Source organism: Microchirus variegatus (assembly GCF_963457635.1).
Source record: "Microchirus variegatus genome assembly, chromosome: 14".
Taxonomy (NCBI): Eukaryota; Metazoa; Chordata; class Actinopteri; order Pleuronectiformes; family Soleidae; genus Microchirus; species Microchirus variegatus.
The window spans coordinates 6,728,638-6,749,480 of record NC_139815.1 but is presented as its reverse complement, the minus strand read 5'-3'; the positions used below and the strand labels follow the sequence as shown (position 1 = coordinate 6,749,480).

Sequence of the window (20,843 nt, the reverse complement as noted above, 5' to 3'; positions counted from 1 at the left end):
TTCAGCGCAGCATGTAGTCTGGACGGGACTGGACTGGGAAAAACAGCTGTCTTCTCGCCTTTTGTCTTCAGACAAAAAAACGCAGGTAAGAGTGATCTTTCACGCACACTGACCTAATTCTCAATGAGCAGAGACAAACTTCGGCTTCGTTTAGTCCGATTAGAGATTAACGTGTTATTGCAGCGCATCATCAAACCTGTGTAAACAGACACAGCAGCAGCAGCTGACTTTCAGCACCAAGGACAGAGAACCGGGCGCTGTTGCGCAGATCAATGAGGCTTTTAAGTGACTCAGCAGGCCCGGCCTCCCCTGTGTCCGAAAACCACTCTCATGTAATGTAATAGAGGACGGATTTACGATTATAGCTATACCACAGCACTCAGAGCTTGTGTTCTATATGTGGCAGAACTTTACTGTGGATTCTGATACAAACTGGAAGCCTGAGGAGACTAAAGTCATATCATTTGTTATAATATTTCAGGGCCATTTTCCTGCTCAAAGGTTTGAGGATTCTCAAAAAGGAAGGTTACTTGTTCATTGATTATGCTAATGTGGGATTTGAGATGTCAAGTTATATTGGAGGATAGTTGTGTTGATAGTAAAACTGAAACATGAGACATGACTCTTGGGTACACTCTTAGAAATAAAGGTTCCAAAAAGGTTCTTCTGCAAGGGCTGAGGTTCTACTTGGAACCATTTGCTTCTGAAAAACCCTTTCCCGAAGAAAGGGTTTTTTCAAGGGTTCTTGGTAACACTAATGGTTCCAGTGAGAACCATTTTGATCCAGAGAACCCTTTAAAACCCATTAAATATAGGGTTTATATAGGGTTTTATAGGAATATAGGGTTTTAAAAGTGTTCTTGGTGGAATCCTCAAAAAGGGTTCTCCTATGAGGACAAGCCGAAGAACCTTATATGGTTCTACTTAGCACTTTTTTTTTGAAGAGTGTACAGCTATTTCTCATACTCCTGCTCCTTGAATTATTTTAGTCTTTATTGTATTTTTCCTGTAATTTCTTTAACTCAATGTAAATATTTAAGCAGCAGATTTGGGGATTAGGCAAATTAGCACTGTACATTGATCATGACATCCAGGGTGTACCCTGCCAGCTAGGATTGGCACCAGTGGAGGATAAGGTGGTAGAAGATGGATGGATGTGTGAAATACATTTTGTTTAATCTATTGATTAATAAATGGACTGTGTGACTGTTTTACAGGAGCAGAAAATGGCAGCTGCCCACATCCTTAACTTCACCTTATGGGTGGCCACAGTCTTTACCACCACACTCAGCTGCCCTGAGCGCTGTACATGCTCAGTTAAATATGGCCACCATGTTGCTGAATGCTCCTATAAGGACATGACCGATGTACCAAAAGGTATGCATTCTAACCTTACAACTGTCAGCCTCTCCGCCAATAAGATCAGTTTGATACGACAAGGCAGTTTTGACATTGTCACCCAGGTGACATCACTGTGGATGGCTCACAATGAGATTGTCTTTATTGAACAAGGGAGCCTCGCACCTTTGGTTCACCTGTGTAACTTTGACATCAGCCACAATAAAATCAAAAACTTTCCCTGGAAGGATCTGCAAAACCTCGCAGCCTTACATCTGTTGAAGATGAACCACAACGAGTTAACCCAACTACCAGCAGATGCCTTCTCCAACCTCAAACTCCTGAGGTCCCTCCAACTCAATAATAACAAGTTTGTAACCATACCTGAGGGGACATTTGACAATTTGGTCTCTTTGTCCCATTTGCAGATTCATAACAATCCTTTTGTTTGCACCTGTTCCCTCGATTGGCTCAAAGACTGGATTTCAAAATCAATCATCTCAATCCCAAATAAGAATTTTATTATTTGCAACAGTCCAGAGAAATTGAGAGGTAAAGTGATCATGACATTACCAAATTCCAAGTGTCAAAGTGTCCCAAATGTCACACTACGAACTGAACCAAATATTCATAACACATCTGTCTATGAGGACAGCACGCTGATCCTGACCTGTGAATTCAAGGGAAAGCCAAAGCCACTTGTCATGTGGAGTATTCACAGCAAGAGCCTAAATCAAGAGCTGCCGTTGTTGTTCAGGGATGAATCACAGCAAGACTCTATAGTGTCCCATCATCGTTTCCTGGTCTTTAACAATGGGACACTGATCATTCCATATCTCAGGGAAGAAGATGATGGCAACTACAGCTGCACGGCCACAAATGAGTTAGGTAGAGCTGAAGATTCTGTGTTTCTGGAAGTACTGGCTTCACCAAAACCAACACCAAAAACAGAAATGACCACATCTCCCACTGAAACAGAACCAACAGAGGAAGTATTTGTGACCATTGCACCAACTATCATACCTACTGCAGATGAGGAGGAAACAAGATCACAAGAAAGTAAATGTGGTCTGACGGCTAATACAAGATACATCTCGAGCCATGTCTTTAACGGGAGCCTGAATCAAATCAAACAGTACACATTTGACTTTGGTGTCATTGCATTAGCGGTGTCAGAAACAGAAGCAACTGTGCAACTCAACAGTTTCCTCATACCCAGAAAGAAGAGTGCCAAACGTAATGCTACTGCTGACACATCTGTAAGCATCCAGACTGACAACAGAGAGCGCCATGGCCATTCAGACGCAGTGTACACAAATGGCTTGTATCTATGTGTTACTTCCGATCGCAAACACTCAGCAGTCCAATGGTCAAGAATCAAAGATGACATCAAAACTTATCGGTTTAGCGGTTTACGCCCGGAGACCAACTACTCCTTGTGCCTCACCTACAGAGGGGAGGACTGTGAGGTCCAGGTGCTGTTCACCACCAGAAGGAGTGTACCAAATCTGGTGATCATCATCTCAGTCAGCATCTGTCTGCTGACCGTGTCCACTGTGCCTCTGCTTGGTGCAACATGCTTCCACCTCGTGTACAAATACCGCAGCAAGACCTATAAGCTCATCCTGAAAGCCAAAGACCAGTACCACATCGAGAGGAACCTCGCTGCTAACTTGAACCTCCACAGGCCTCATACTGAATCTCAGAGGAATATTAATGTAAGTCAGCTGGACGAGGACGACGAGGAGGAGGAGACAGAGAGCAAAGAGCAAGAAAAAGAAGCAGATACAGTAGAAAGTGTGGCGACTGAGTCAATAGTTCTGTCTCAGTATAGGGGGAATTTTGATGACTGTGAGGTAGGATCTGAGTACAGTGATAGGTTGCCTTTGGGAGCCGAAGCAATCAATATCACAAGCTATCCACATCAACACATGTGAAATGTTATCGATAACATAATATGTATGTTTTTGTAATAGGTTATAGAGTTGAAAGAGATGTTTTTGTCAGTTTGTGCCTATAGTTAAGGTCCATTTCATTGCAAAAGCAGCCTATGCTGTATGGATCTGACTGAAATATATCAATGTGCACTATAGTGACGGGGCAGCTTGTAGTTCATCTGTCAGGGGATGTTTTTGAGATAATAGTCCAGGCCATTTAACTAAAAGCTCCATTAGGCATACAGTATGTTAACCTCATATCCCAAAGATGCAGTAATGGACTTCAACCACAATGAGAAATAAAATATTTGACAAGGGTGTGTTCAACTTAAAACAAGGTTTAAAAACAAACAAAAAAACATTCCCAATCAGATTTGTCTTACAGTAACTGGTTATTATACTGTCATTTATATTGTTATATTATATTGTTTAAAAAACAGCCTTGCATTTTTGGCCATTATTATACAGCATTTGCTTTTTGGTAAGAATAAAATGAGGACATTGATGTCAGACAGACTAGTCTGGTATAACCCCCAGGCAGCAGTCAGTCAGTTAGCTTAGTTTAGTTTAGCTTAGCTTAGTTTAGCACTAGAAGCAGAGAAAAACACTAACTTACCAATAAGCTTCCTGGCTTACTAAACCAGCATGACAGTGTGTGTGCCTTCACTGCGAATAAATAATATATTTTTCTTTTCTGTTATTTATTGTGAACCTGAATGCAGATCTACACCAAAAAAAAAAATGGAATCATAGACAATCATTTGACACAGCTGTGCTCTTTTTTTTTACAGTCCAGTCAACAACTGTTGTTGATGACAAAACTGGAAATATAATGTTATCAGCAGAAGAAATTACCAGAGATGCTGCCGATTACTCTGGCTCTTCTCAGCGTTATAATAGAAATGACATGAATTAGACAATGGACGAAAAGTGGATTATATTGCCACTGTGGATAAGGCAATTGAACTGTGCAAATGGACCGTGTTGACAGGCTTAATGAATGTAATCATTTTGCAGCATTTGGTCACTTTCATCTGGGCAAACTGTCCACAAGAAGTGGTTACTGTGCAGACAGACAAGAAAAAATAATATGTTAAAACAAACAGGCTAAAGCTTGTGTCAAATATTAAATATAACTAAACATTAATAGGGATAATGTAGACTAGATGCAAGCAGCAGTTAATGGGCTATGTGTAACTAATATAAATTTAAAATACAGTAAATCTGGGCAGTACTTTTATCGTAGCAACGCAGTAGCTTGATATCATACTAACTCCTCCCATATAGGAGTTTAATGTTTATAAAAACAGAAAACAATTGAGTACTGGCTTCAGCTTTGAGCTTTGTGTCCATTTATACAGTGAACTTGCAATAGCGATAACTATTGTTATTCAACAATAACTGTGTCTCTTCAATAAATTCTCTGTCAAAATGTTCAAATGTGGACTATGTCCACATTATCCATCATGTCTTCTTCAGTTTTCAACAATAAAAGCACTTGTTAGTGTGGTAGTTGCTGTCTTAAACCCGTCATATACGTATACATTCTGGTTTTTAGTAATGGTCGTAGTAGATTTAGATTCTACTTGTTATGAGTCGCAGTCTGCTGGGTCTCCTTGCCTTAAATAACTTAAGATCAGTGCTTTTTGATGTATTATTTTTATTTTTTATGAAAGGGAATAATCTGTTTTACAATATAATATAAATGAAGACATTAAATACAATAGCATTTAAATATTCTCAGAAACACTCCTGATCCTGTTTGTCTCAATAAAGTTTGGATTTAACAGCCTACTGATTATTGTGTTCCTTTTTTTTCCTTTTCCTGAAGTTAGTTAGTTCACACAATCATAACGTATATTACTAAATAGATCAGATAACAATGTTATTATGATATATGATATAATTATGTAAGTCATGATACACTGTTATTTGTAGCATAGCAACAAAAGGTTATACTGTAGTAAGTATAAAGTAAGTATATTACGCCAGTGTTACAGATTTTTTATGTTTATTCTAAACATAGGTTGAACTCATGGAAAACAGACTGGTTGTAACCTGGGGGAAAACAGAAACTAAAGAACAGCTTCGTATGAACCTCCCCTCCAGTCCTGATACTCACTAGTCTGTACTATGTGAGCCTGAACGTTGATTTTTCTTTGCTGGGAGCTGATTCATATTATCGTGACACAGTTTCATCCACAAAGCAAGAACAAGCAAGATTATCTGAGGTTGCCCAGGCTTGATGTGTGATAGTGATGGACAGCTCATGTGTTAAAGTGGGTTTGCCAAACATAACTGTACAGCAAAAAAATGTAACAGGTTGTATTCACTTTTTTTTTTTTTTTTACTTTAGAATTTTTTTACATTTTATTTTTAAGCTACTGACTCCACCATATAGATGAGGAACCTCATTCAGTTTTCTCCTGATTTGGGAGGATTTCATTGGCTGGTTCAGGCTCAGCGGCTGATTTCTTGCTGCCTTTCTCGAAGCTGCGTTTGGGGGTGCCATTCCGGACACTCTCTGATATCTGTTGTGTTTGGAAGTGCTTCCTGGAGCCCAGCAGGGAGTGGTTGTTAACCAGTGTGTACAGCAGCTGCCAGCGAGAGCGAATCCTGAGACTGCTGGTCGCCTTGCTCGGCCTGCTCTGCTGAATCCCTGAAAGCATGAAGGAGGAGCAGGCTGTCAGGACAGAAGGAGACACCCAGCTGAAGGCCATATTATTTTGTCTTGAGATTTGAATGATTGTGTTTTCCATGCGTCCAGAATTGTGTGAGTGTGTTTGTTCAGGGTCTCTACCTTCCTCTGCATCTCGGATTTTCTGTCCAGTTCTGCCACCCTCAACCATCATGTCCAGCAGCAGCCCACAAAAAGCCTTCATCACTGGGTGTGACTGACTGACTTCGACCCTCAAGAACTGGGTGTAGTATCGGTAGGCTAGATGAGGTCAAATGGCACATAATATGCATCATGACAAAACGTCTGCATATGATTACAGTAATGTAAACGCCATAGTGATTTACCTGGGTCATAGGACTCTGCAGTGCGGTGCAGCAGACTGATGTCAATACGACCAAGATGGATGATGTTGTACAAAGCTGTTATCACCATTCTCCATACGGCAACGACCAGTCCCACCACAATGTTGATGAGGAAGAGCAGGTACGTCAACAGGAACAGACTGTCTCTGGAATTTATCATGAAAATGTTTCAGACAGGTGAAAAATCTCACACAAGCAGATGCTTTCTGACTCAAAGAATTGTATTTTAGTTACTTAAAACTGCAGCGTGTAACTTTTGAATTTTTTTGTGTCGTATTCCTCCAATAGACAAAGAGGTATGCCTTTCCAGGCCATGTTTTCACACCGCTTTGTCTACTGTAGGTATCGGGGAGCCGACTCCCTGCAGATGTTGTAGGAAGGTGCAAGTTCAGTCTAGACATCCTAATTACACAATATACAATACACAATACACAAAAGGACCTGGTATTCTGTGTTAGGGAAAGGCTCTAGCTCTGAGACAAAGACATTGAATTTGCCATTACAGTTGTTATTGGTGATGACACTCTGCTTCTCTTTGTAATAGTCATTCTTCATCTGAAATCAGGCTCTTTTGGGCAATACTATCAGTGTTTATCAAACTGTTGAACAAGTGGATTATTTTGGCAGTAAAATTCACATCTGATACTTTTTGTGGATGCTGCTTTGTGTTTTCATCCATCTTGCTTTTTATGCAGTGAGTGCGAATCACTTTTTAACTTTATACTGTATTCTCAGATGTGAGAATTGATCAATGCAAGTCGCTTTGGATAAAAGCGTCAGCTAAATGACATGTAATGTAATATACACAGCTTTACACATCACCCTGTGAAAAAAAATCCTCCCAACACACTGCATTAGAAATCATACCTATTCTTCAAGTCTCTTGTTCCAGCTTCCTTTTTAATAAAAGCAAACTTAGCAGTCACATGTTGCAGGGCTGTAACCAGTAAGAGTGTGACCCAGGCAGGCCTGTGACATCAGGAAACAAACAAAAAGTCCTCTCAAGTTTCACCAGTAATGATTCAGTTTAAAACAGGGCCAGGTGAGGCATTGTTGACTCACCATGCCTTTCGTGCGATTTCAAAGACGATGATGTTTTGACCATGAAAAACTGGAATGATGATCAAAAATACCAGGAACAAGAAGCAGCTGAAAAACACAACAGTCTGGACAGCCATTCCTGCCAGGAGAACATAAATGATATTCAACACATTTCCAGCCATGGCAGATTTATTTGTAACATACATTATCATACCACCAAGTGACCATTCAATGAGCTTCACAGAAATGGAAGAGGCACAAAAATAAATGTTCTTTTCTCACAAAGTAGATATATAAAATATGAAATATTTTATAATTGACAATCAGGAAAATGAATTGTAATATTTCATTGGTGTGTATAATTATGTTTGGTGAGTATTTGAGGAAGCACAACAGTGTCAATATAAACTCTAGTAGATGAGTGTTTGCTCCTCTGTAGCTCTATGGCATAGATGAATAATTATATATCTGATGTCAAATTGTGGATTATTGTTTTGCTGTTTGAGATTTGTTAGCAATATGAAAACAACATAACATTACCAACCATATCCACATATTAAGTTTGATTGTTTTTTTTTTTTTTACCAAGGCAGACGATGGCAGCCTGGTATCCTGTCAAGCCCATCCAACAGACAACAGCAGATTTAGATGGACAGATGGTCTTCTGGCTGTTATACATGTTGTAAATATCACCCTTGCACAGTCCTTTCAGGTTTGACCTAAAACAAAGGCAGGTTCAAATAAGAAAATGGACAACAGGGTTATATAATATAGCCCCAACTGCATATAGGCTTAAGGTTTAATTGTACATACCTGTGGAGAACCATGGACTTCATGAGCATAGTAAGACCAACCAAACAAGACAGGGTCATGGCACAGAGGTAGCACACTAACAAACACGGTTTGAAAGAAAAACAATACGATTTGTATTTTATTTTTTCAACATCTTTTTTTTAAATGCCCAAAACTGACATCACTGACCTTCCAGCAACCAAGTGTAGAAAGTCACAATCCTGACGACCTCCATCCTGTCATCTGACAGAACAATCCCAAACCCCAGTAACAGGAAGGCAATGTTTTCATCAATACCAGCACGAACGATATGGAGGGTGGGGACAACCATGACGACCAACAGCAATGCTGTCTGAAGAGTGAAACAAAGTACAATTACCTGGCTCATATGATGTGTAAATGGGTCAATGACAAATAAAGCTTCTAAAAATTTATTTTTTAAAAAGTATTTTCAAAATGGATGAAATGCATATTATTGAGTCCAGAACAATGTGCTTGAACATTTCTCATATATGGTTTAACTATTCTAACTGTTTTAACTCATTTTTTAACAGTATCATTAACTTCACAACAAAAAAATCTCAGGTGGCACAACCAACTATTTATAAAAAAATATATACATTCCTAATATTTATTTTAAAATTAATTATTTGGCAACTATACCTTAAGGTGTCTACACTAGATAAACATTATGTACATCATTGTGGTTTTTTCTACAATAATTTAAGATTTTTGGTCTCTGAAGGTCAGGTTTTAAGCTTCCTTAACATCCAATTTTACATTTAAAGACAGGAAAATAATCACACAAATACACAAATTCATATATTCAGTATAATAACTACACACATTACATTTATAAACTATTTGGTCACTTTGACGTATCATTTATTGGTTTAAATTGGTTGCACCACTTGACAAATATTGGTTGCACCACCTGATCACATTAGTTATGGCATGAAATATGCTGGAAAAAAATGCATTTTCATTTCAAATAGTAACATGTGTTTTAGACATCAGTTAAACCTAACCCTAACCCATCAAAAGCAATTCACATAACATTACATCTTTATGATGAGGATCAAGTACAGTCGCGATGAAGTGCAGGGGATCTGGGTAGATGTTAATAAAACGTTGTGACGGACTCTGAGCAGAGCTCACTTTTCATTGTTTTCACTCCATGTTCTCAATCTTTGTGTAGAAGACACTTTAGCGCTGCAATTAATGGAATAACAGATACATCAGATGAGCTGATGTCTTTAGTTAACTGCTCAAAGAGAGAGAATGTTCTCTGGTGTGAAGTCAATGTCGCAGGGAGTTCATAATCTGCTCCTATGCAGCCAAGTTTCGCTTTAGCGCAAAGAGACGTCCAAGCATTTAATAGGTGCTGTTCCACAGTGAACTCGCAGTGTTTAGGCCATCGAATTATCAGTGCATCCTTAAATATAACATCTTTATTGACAAGAACAATGTAACCGTAATAATGACATATTTGATGGTGTGACTTGAGTTTCAATCAGCACATGGACAAGGGAGCGCTCGCCGATTACATGGGGGCGCATCGGCCTTGATCCCTGGTTTAGAAAAATTTGTGGTGTATAAAAAAATTTATTTTAAATTTAAAATTAACAACAACAACTCTTAGCCTGGTGGAAGTAAACCCTGGCGGCCCACCAGGCTTATAATGCACTGGGGGAAACCCTGTAATAATAATAATAACTGTTGTAAAACTTTCCAGCAGGTGAAACTATATGTGCTAGATGTTATGACTAAGTAATCAAAGCACAGCTGTCAGCTGGATCATTGTTAATACTTAACCTGTGTCATGCTAATTTTTATAGTGATATTGGCATCTAAAATGTACAAATTATCATGCAAAATGATTTAAAGTGTGCAATATCTTTCCATTCAAAACTAATAAACATTCTAGAAGTGTCATGGATAACCTTAGAGCTTTGAATAGCATTATATAGTGACATTCCTTGCAGTTGTGCCAACTAATTAACAGTTGTGCCCTTTGTCATGAAGGTCACACAGAACACTTTTTAAAAAAACAAAGAGTTTTATGATAAAATAATTATTTTCTAGTTTTTCATTAGTTTACATTGGTTGTACCACACTGGCATGGAAAATGTACCAACCTACATATAGTTGAAAGTAGTTATTTTTATCAGTATTTGACAGAGATCTACAAACCTTTTAGCTTAGTCCCACGATTCTCTATTGATATTAGGGAAAAAACATTATTCAGAAGACTTCAAACATAAAATTATGCCCGAGCTGTCCGAGCTCACTTGCTCGGACAGCTGCATCACCTGATATCTTAGGGGTTTGAGAAGTCAAAACATAAAAATAATATAATTATTTGAATTTACTGAAAAATTTATGAAAATTAATGGGTTTTATAGAATAAGTGATAGATGTCATGCAAAGACGTTTTTCTTTTTTAGATAGAGGACTTGGACACAAAAATAGTCACGTCATGTCATTGACGTACAAAGGAGAGCAGAAACAAAGTGCATATTTTGTCACATGAAGTATTAAAACTCACATGATATATTGCCAGGAAAGCAACAAATGCTGATACTGCCAGTTTTAGAGGAAAACGGAAAACTGGAAGACAAAATGTGTCATTACTCATTCATAGCCGTTTAGCATTTAACATTACATTGTTATTATATTATATATGCAAGAGGGTATCCTCACCTTTTTCAGGTATATAAATATAACTCTTGGGTACTTCCAGTATTTTCTCTGTCAATGATGGTTTTTCTGTAGTTGAAGAGCTTTTACAGCATATCGACACATCATTGGTCAGTGGCAGTGACACACAAAGTGAACACAGATGGTTTGATCCATATGTTCACAGACTGTATTTACATAAAAATGATCAGCAATTACCAGCAACATCAGAAATTACCTGGAAGGCAACAACTTTGTTGTTGTTCATTAAACTGCTCATGTATATTGCATATTATTCATGAAATTTTTTTACTTACATGGCAATATAGCCACTTATTACTCAAATTAAATTTAAATCATATTTTTGCTGTTTTAAAGATGCTGATTCCATTTTAAGGTTGTGTGTTGCTTTTTTGAGTTAGTACTCAAGACAGATAAAATCATAATTGTAGGGGATTTCCTCTCCTGTGGAACCAGCTCCCAATGACAGTTTGGAAGGCAGACACCCTCTCTCTGTATTTAAAGTTAGACTTAAAACCTTCCTTTTTGATAAAGCTTATAGTTAGAGCTGGCTCAGGGAAACCTGGGCCATCTCTTAGTTAGACTGTTAGTGGAATTCCTGTGGTGCACTCTCCTCACTCTCTCACACTCAGATTTAGCACTGTACAAATAAAACTGAATAGAATGTATTATTGGTAAGGCAGTTATAGTAGGAAAACACAAGCATGATGACCTTGTTTCGCACAATAGTTATATTAATAGATATAATGAGTGACATATACAGTATATTCAGTGGCGGCTATGAAAGAAGTTTGAAATGCACACTGATGGAACAACAAAAAAGTGTTTCACCTGTTATGAGTGCTACAGAATTATATCATAAATCAATAAGTCATGATTAAACAATCAATAATACACAATAATTGTCTCATCTTTATTCACCTGACAGCTGAGGACTTTTTCTTGAGAAGTAACTTCACATAGTCGACATAGTAGCAACTGTCCAGGTCCTGTAGGCAACAAATAATTAGATTTTTAAAAAGGGTAATCAACATCACCTTCAATAAATCACTGATCAGAACTTATGATATTATAATCATCTCACATAAAACAAGAGATATTAATCCTGGATGTTTGCTTTACTAAGGTTGCTATATAACAATTAGTTTAGACAAGAACAAATAAAATATAAGAAACAGCTGAAGCTGTTTTTTATTCTCACCACAAGGAGCTATTTTTAGTCACTGGCCAAACTTTAGAGAATTGAATCTACTGCTAACCACAGAGAAGAAAAGATCACCTACTCTGTCATAATCTTCTCAAGGCCGCTGAGTTAAACCCATTATATTCTGAACAAGCAGCTTACAGTAATCATGGTTATGTTTTACATAGTTGAAATTCATGTTTCATGTCAAGTTGTTCAGACATGTGGACTGTGTTTGTTCCAGTTGATGTTTCTCACCTCATCAGTCTTTGGTCCTTTGACAAACAACAGAAGAAACTGGACACATAGATATGCAAGGCAGGCCAGCTGAGGAAGACTGGCAAGCAGAGCATAATACTTATAGATCTGTGAGGAGGAAATGGGAGGGTGAAAAAAATACTTTAGCCCAAACTGTTTTGGTTTATATGGAAATATAACATTTTATATACTTACTTCCGGGTTCTTTGGACAGTCAAAATTCTGCCACACCAAGACACCAAAGTGACTGAAGGAGAGGAGTGCTCCAAACACATAACCTACTCTACGCTGCAGAGTGCCACACACCAACAGAGGATAGTACAGGAGTGGATAGTAGAAGATGGCAATGATCTTCATATACTCTGATAAATGAAGGAAAACAGAAAGGTATTTGCCATTGTACTGATCAATATATATATCAAACAGAAGACAGGCAAAGTTAATTGTAAACCAATTCACTTCAATTGTACTTGTATAGTGCCAGATCATAACATACATTATCTCAAGGCTCTGTACATAGACAACATCATGCAGAGCAGAGAAATCCAACAATTCACACAATGAGCAAACACTAGGCATCAATGGAGATAAAAAACTGTGAAAGAACCAGACTCAAAGATGTGCAGCCATCTGCCTCGACCGGTTGGGGTGAAAGGAAAAATGGGGGACAGAGAAGGGGTGAGAAAGGTCAAGAGGGAGATGAAGTAGAGACAGAAGAAAGAGACCAGGAGCAAACATATAACAACTGTATCAAGTTATAAGTTTGTACAGGACAGTTAGTGTCAGTGATGACATGTTTATAGAACATAGAACTACACCCATTCAAAGCCAAAGTTCTTCTCTACATTTATAAGCTAAATGCGGACATTTACAAAGCCAATGAGTAGATTTTGTCATTTCCAGCATCGTCTGCCACAGAGTATTATTTGGTTTCACTTTGGTCATATTTGTGTGAAAGATCAATTATAGTTGTTTTACCTTTTCCAGTTAAAACTACTTTAATATAGTTAATTTAGGATTACATATAATAATAATAATGATAATAATGATAATAATGATAATAATGATAATAATGATAATAATGATAATAATGATAATGATAATAATAATAATAATAATAATAAGAAATGGTGTAAGCTATGTCTATGAGTGGTGTTTATAGACATAAAATAAATGTATTACCTATAAATATGTAAAGCACATTATCACTGATTTTGAGATATATGTATTGATATCTTGCTCTGACATGTTTCTACCACATACTTAATGCATGTGCATTTTACATATTGAAGTGGAAGATACTACACACAGCCAAATAACAACAAATGCAATAATTCAAATTAAACAATACAAATTCAAATTATGTGATTCAAATTCAGTTTTTTAATGCAATTATTCAAGTTTAGCGATTCAAATTCAAATATAAATGATTCAAATTCAGTTTCTGGTGGCACATATTTCAGCCCATACACAACAATGTGAAGATTAATCACTGAGTTAAACATTAATATCTACCTTTCATTTCAGCTGAATGATCTTTGGAGAAAGGCAGAGGGTTTGGAGCAATCACCAGCATAGCCAGCTTGCTGAAAACCAGTCCAAAAACAGCCATTGCCATTCCTTTATCCTGAGTCTGGTCCAGGAAGTTGGCTGGACTGTGATAAACACAAACATTACACATTTTAAAGCTATATTCAGACACACCTGCATTCAAGAGCCTTGTTATTCTCAATGTAAACTAAGGGCAATTCCAATTCCTATCTTAATCCTCAACCTTAACCCTCAAGCTCAACCCTTAATCTTAACTTAAGTGTTATGGGTTATTTTGTCACTTAGAAATGGGACACCCCTTAAATGCAGATACGTCTTCAGACTGTAGAGGGCAGAGTAACGCAAAAGCTGCGTCCAGTTAGTAAACTCCAAAAAAGAAGAAGAACAACACATTTACTTCACGATTATTTATTACGATCCGTTTGTCAGTCAAGTTATTAGGTTGTCAGTTAGTTATAAAATGATACTCATAACCACGGACAAATACCACAACCACAGACATATTCAGCTGACAGTTACCGCACACCACGGCTTATTGAAGGGTAAACGATAGCAAACAATCGTGTGTGCGCACCGGTCGGCTGTTGACAACAAATCGTAAAATAAATATAAATGTTACGCAACAATGACGTCAGTAATCCATAATATGGGTCTAAACTAAGATAATACAATGGTTCTCATCATTTTTTTAATCTCTATTAACAAAGAAAATACTTAATTTGTAGCGTACTCGTTTCGCCGCCATCTTTGTTATGGGAAAACACGCAATGCATTCTGGGTAGCCCTTGCTCCCAAGGGTGGTCTCAGAAAATCTCAATATTGAGGGTGATACAGCCCTTAAACTTGGCCCTCGACTTAATTTTTCTGAAAATCGGGACAGCACTTGCACTAGCGGGAGCGCACATTTTTGAGATTGAGGGTTAAGCAAGGAATTGGAATTCACCCTACTTTTACCTGAAGATACTGGATGATCCTCTTGTAAATCCTTGACAGAATTTGTTTTTCCTCGTGAGAGCAGCCAGAATTAACATGATCACAATCTACAGGAAGAAAGATAAACTTTATCAGGACTTTTCTCAATACATTTTTGTTATCATCGATTGAACCATATCACTGCTTTCTTCAGACATTTGCTCAAATCAAAACATATCAGGGACAGATGAGCACATGCAGTTTAATGCTTGTAAAGTTAGTGATGAGCCTAAAATTAAAACAGTCCCTTTTGTTTTTGTAACTCCAGCCATCAGGTTATTTTTTTCTTGTACAGTAACCGACCGTTTTTGTGAGATACTGCTTTTCATTTATGTCACAACAACAGTTCTACTCCAAATGGAATGTACCAAAAGCTGCAGCTTGCCTCATACCGTGCCTTGGAGGGCCATCTTTAAAGTAATGGTTTTGTTTGTCCATTCAGGGCCACCATTAAGACATTGCTTTGCAAAGTGGCAATGAAAACACAACAGTCCTAAATGCTTCAAACTTGGCTTTTACAGTGGATTTCTGTTCACAAAATGGTAGCGACTCATCACCAATATCTAAATGGTTGATGTCAGTGCCAGAATAGTGTGAAATCTATTATGTAATATTTGTTGAGTTAAAATGACTATGCTGTTTGAAGGAAAGAAACATATGCACTCATGCATAAACTGTATATGAACAGTGGACATACTATTCTTCTGGTTTGCTGGATGAGGCTAACCTGTGAGTAACAGCCACTATGGTGCCACTCTTCTCCAGTCACCATTTTCCAGAGGAATCTATGACCTCAAACATTAATTTCAGCTCTTTGTTAAAATTTAATGCCAAAACATCACCATGGTGCTAGCCAAATTGCAAATCTCATGGTTTCAAAGCAGGAGTTCAGATTATTGGCAATTTGACTCCATCCTAAGCCTGTAACAGTGTCTCCACTAACGGCTTGAATTTAATTGCGCTGCTTTTGCAGAACAGCTGAGAGTGTCTTGTACTTAGACCAATGTTCAAAGAGCAATATCTACATTTTCATTTCATTTTCAAGTTTTCTTACTTCAATGTACTTACAGATATGGACAGCATACATATGTGGAAGAGCTTGTCATCTGCTGTGGGGTAACATGGTAAAATCACTCTGTGAATAAACAAATTGAATGAAAATAAATGAAGCGGTACTATGATGATCTTTGTAAATAAATATAATTTGGATAAAACATTTGCATTGTCTGTTAACTGTCATTGATGTTGGAAGGATAAAGGGAAATGAAGGGGTTGTCTAACAACTATATTAATTGTTGATGTATGATTTCTGGTTTCAAGATTTCATGATATAAGGATCAATAAATAATATCATAGAAGTTATTCATTCATCCATTGTGAACTGCTTTATTCTGCCAGCTGACATCGGGCAAAGGACCTGGACGGGTTTCCAGTCTGTCGCAGGGCCAACATACAGAGAAAAACAAACATTCACACCTACAGGCAATGTTAGAGTGTTCAAATAATCTCTGCATGTTGTTAAACTGTCAGAGGAAACGTGTGTCTGTGGGATTTCTCCAGATACTCCAAAGGAGAACATAGTATGTAGAATTCATAAATTGTTTATTTTCTCAGCTCAGCCCTTATCACTATATTTATATACTATTGAATGCTATAAAATAAAGGAAACACATGGATCATGACAATGACAAACAGCTAATAATTGGTCTGCATTTGTGTAAAGAAACAATAATGGAAATAGGAATCTGCTCTGACAAATCCTGAAGTTATTTCCAAAAGGTTTTATACTCACTCTTTGGGTGGTTTTGTTGGTTCTGCATTGTTAGAGTACCAGTCCGGATATTCATAGTAGGAATAGTGAAAAGGCTCATATTCAACTTCGCTGTGATTCATAGCACTTGTTTGAATCTAGAGAACGAAGATGAATAAAGGAGTCTGTCAGGTAACCTCACTGTGTGATCTGCTGGTGCTGTTAAGTGTTGAACAATTTGGAGCAAACACTTCGATACATTCCAGTCCAACTAAGAGCCAAACACAGCAGATTAATGACTGCTCAGAAGGGAGTGAACAGTCGGAGGCAGGCACTGAACATATGGAAGAAGCAGAGGAAGAAACTGATCCACTCATACTCCTTTAAGTGTTAGTTTGTCATAGTTATCCTAGAAACGACTCACATTCCAGTCGGTTTGCAAGATCACAATTGATGTACAAAAAGAACTAAATGTACAGCAAGAAGTTAAAGTAATACAGGGCATTATTTTAGATTTTCAACTCAATGAGCTCAACTCACTAGAGACTTTTTAACACATTCCTCAGTGTACTTTGGGTCACAACATATCCAGCTTGAACACATCTAAGGTTGTGCAGTTTGCATCCATTCAAAAATCTATAAATCGCTTTTATATATTTTTAACAATATATATTATATATTTCAACAATTAGCAATAAAAGTAGGCAATATTTTTTAATTCCACAACAGGAGATATATGATGTGACCTAAGCTTGTATATATTGGTATCGTTACCGGTTGACATCGGAATTGGAAATGAAAGAATGCAAACTTAATGTAATATAAATGTAATATAAATGTACATCAAGTCTGTCACATAATGCAAAAAGTCAGCAAAGACAAATGTGGCTATGTACCTAGTGTATAATGACCTAAATAGTATTAATAGATTGTCATCATGTCTGTGGGTGGAATTATAGTTCAAAATAAATATGAACGAACTATCCCGCCTAAAAAAAAAAACCTATGAGAATGATTATAAATTAGAGGCATGGATGTATTGTTGCTACAGGTTATAAGATCATTTATTACCAACAGTAGTTACAGTATGAAAGGAAGAGAACATCCAACACTAAGGCAGATTGGGTCATTAATGTACCCTCATCACTGGAAGCAGACGCTCTTCACTGTAAACAGGCTCTCAGAACAGGCATGTGAGCAGCCAAAAAAATTATTTTACTTGACTGGAAGTCTCCATCATACCCTTGCTTTAAGAGGTGTCTTTCTTTTATTTTGATTAGTTTGGTTTAAAATATGCCTCCTTCCCCCAATTTTTTTTTAAAAAAGTGTATCACTGTCATTTGCCAAAAATGCAGCTGCTAAAAACATATCGTGACCGATTTGTTTCTTCTTACATGTTACAGAATACAGCCCACTCATTTTGCTTTACCTACAGTACATACCTGCATATGGTCAATACTACCAATTAAATGCAGCTATTCGGTTGCTAAAGATTGACTGCAATTCTTACCTTGTGACAAAAATGAAGGTTTGTTTTTAGTGCTCAAACAGCGTTAACAAGTCACTATCAGTGAGCAACTTCTCAAGGTGAACCTTGGCACTTAGCCTGCTCCAAGTGTTCCACTGTTTTACAGAATAGAAGAGTTGTGCACTCACTATAGCAATTAAGTAGGTTCATTAATACATTTGACATTCTACAAGACAAACACAAACAGGGATGACAGACTTCACCCCATTCATGCAACAAGCCTCTGGTGGCCTCTGTTGGTCATATTGGCAAGTGCAAGCGTGGAAGCACAAACAAACAGACACACACACTTACAAAAAACAATACTTATGTGAGTGGCAGCAACGCAAAATAAAAACATGACAATTGCTTCAAAGTAATGAAATATGCAACCCAGCAAGTTTTGACCATAATTTGTTGCCTGAAAAAAAATCTAAATATAATCAATTTGAAGTTTCCTTCAATCAATCCTCGTACACATTTAAGAACAAATCTTTTGGTACAAATCTTTCTTGCATGAGGTCCATTGTGGCATTACCCTATTTGCCTCGCTCTGCCTGTTACTTAAGAGACTTATCTTATAATAAGATGAAAATCTCTTGTTGAAACAGTGGCGACCTTTGTGTGAAAAGAGATTAGCCAAAGACCAAAATGAGAATGTTGCTGATTTGACACGTGAGGTGTCAGCCTCTGTTTAGAATTGACTAGAACTCCAGTTCAATTTTCATAAAAAAAAAAAAATGAACCCCCCCCCAAAAGAAAAAAGATTGGGGGGGGGGGTGCATCCAAAGTGGATGCCACTTTATTTTGACAACACAGATTTAAGTGCAGAAGTATACATACTTTCTTCTCAGCCAAAGATGCCATGTACAGCTTAAAGGCCAACAAGTGTCACATAAGCAGTGTTGGGGAGTAACGAATTACATGTAACGACGTTACGTAATTTAATTACAAAATTTACGTAATTGTAATCAGTTACATTACTGGGAGAACATATGTAATTAAATTACAGTTGCTTTTGGAAATTTCAATGATTACAAATTAAGTTACATTTGAAAAAAAAATCGCCACAAAAGCTCGGATTTATCTGTTTTTTCTTCCCCATGGATTCATGTTTGTGTTTAGTTTTTTTCAAATCAACATCCTCCTTCCAAAACTGATGCTTGTGATTGGCTCTCTCTGGTCATGTGTCATTCGACTCAACCGACAAACCGTACGGCGGCAGTCGGACTCAGCAGCGATAATGTCAGCAGCGCACAAGATGTTCCTGGGCTGGAAATACAAAAAACACTTCATACAGACAGAGCAGAACCTGGTCCCGACCAGTTTAATCATAACATCGGCTATAAAAGCGCCGCTGTTTCACTATTTAACTCATTTACAGCTGGCGTCACCAAAGTCCAGTGGAGCTGGATCAGAACGGAGCATTTGTACGGAGGGAGAGACCGCGCTGATCCGCTGCTGTTTACTTTCTCTGTGAACGTGTCCGCCTACAGATGTTCAGCTGCTCAGCGTCAGGAGGTCATTTGTTAGGCTATAGCCTATTTACCTTTATATACAGTCACCACTGAAAGTTGTGCGCTCGCAGCAGGACAGATAATTTAACTTAATGTGGCCATGAATAAATTAATTGTTTCGCCTGTTATGTGTTGCCCAAACACAAATCTTGAGTAGTTCTACTCCGTTTTCTCACATTTAAAAAGGTCTGCGATTTGCTTGTAGCTACAGCACCTAAAAAACCCATCGTAACCCATTTTCATACGCACACCCAGCCTCGCTTTCAATAAAACACAAACTGGCATTTTATAATTGTGATCAGTGAAATATATGAAAACAATATAAAACACAGTTTTAAACAACAGTTGTTGTTGCTCTAAAGGTTCATATTTAAAAGCAGCTCAATGTAGAGAGAAATTAAACTCAATGTAGAGAGAAAATAAAATCAGTCATATTTGCAGCAACACTGTTGCTTCAGGCTGTGATCAGGCTTTTTTGTATCGCTCATACTCTCGCCATTAAAACAACCTGCTCCTCTTGGCTGAAATCAGCCCATTGTCGCTCCATTTAGTGAGGAAGTGAGCCTCCTTCACAGTACATGTCACGATCCACATTTCATGGCTTTTGTTTTTATTGTTGTTTTGCCTGCTGCTCCCTGTTCTTCTCTCTCTGTATTCACCCTGCAGGGGGCGTGGTGTGAAAGAAATTTCATTGGAGTCATCGGTGTTGGTTAAATCGTGTCTTTACTTCATGCATGAAGGAGAGAATCTGTCACCAAAGCTGGTCTAAATGTTCTCTCTCTTTGCTTCAGAGAGCTCAAACATATATACAGTCACATCAAAGCAAGTTACAACAAGACAACACACTTTCTTTATGACCCACACATGTCATCCTGTGCACCTCATGCCGATCCCTGCTTTTACGATCCCATCATTTGTTCACAGCTTGACTTTTGGTTAATTGTTATCTTAAACAACATACAGTAAACCTTACACTAAACCCATCCACGGGAACAGGAAAACAATTTATTTCCCACATTCCTCTCTTTTGACACAAAGGGTCAACATCATTTATTTGGGAAATCACATGGTTTTATCAACCAATTATGTACTGCAAACATATTGGTATAAGTTAACTTTTTTCTCCAAGTCTCAGAATACAGAATACAACAAAAGAAAAAGAAAACAACATAAAAACAAAACATTTTTTTCCAATCAGTTTGTTCAAAAAAGTTGTCTCTTTTTTCTGACAAATTTCTCTGTGAATTGTTGATCC

The 20,843-nt window shown here is 37.6% G+C and overlaps 2 protein-coding genes across 2 annotated transcripts; one reads left to right on the top strand and one right to left on the bottom strand.

The window, feature by feature from the left end:
- Positions 1-1,226: 1,226 nt before the first annotated feature.
- On the top strand, positions 1,227-3,275 carry LOC310936880 (immunoglobulin superfamily containing leucine-rich repeat protein 2-like; the record flags this gene model as incomplete). The annotated part of the gene is made up of 1 exon (XM_083901038.1): positions 1,227-3,275. One exon carries the CDS (start codon positions 1,227-1,229, stop codon positions 3,273-3,275), a length of 2,049 nt encoding a protein of 682 aa, XP_083757164.1.
- Positions 3,276-5,686: 2,411 nt separating this feature from the next.
- LOC310936879 (receptor for retinol uptake stra6-like) lies at positions 5,687-16,707 on the bottom strand (the record flags this gene model as incomplete). The annotated part of the gene is made up of 17 exons (XM_083901037.1): positions 5,687-5,934; positions 6,076-6,213; positions 6,300-6,463; positions 7,185-7,286; positions 7,380-7,497; positions 7,944-8,077; positions 8,172-8,247; positions 8,340-8,502; positions 10,699-10,760; positions 10,854-10,933; positions 11,772-11,839; positions 12,292-12,399; positions 12,487-12,653; positions 13,807-13,946; positions 14,797-14,882; positions 15,883-15,949; positions 16,607-16,707. The coding sequence occupies 17 exons, from the start codon at positions 16,705-16,707 to the stop codon at positions 5,687-5,689; spliced, it is 2,022 nt and encodes a 673-aa protein (XP_083757163.1).
- Positions 16,708-20,843: the final 4,136 nt, after the last annotated feature.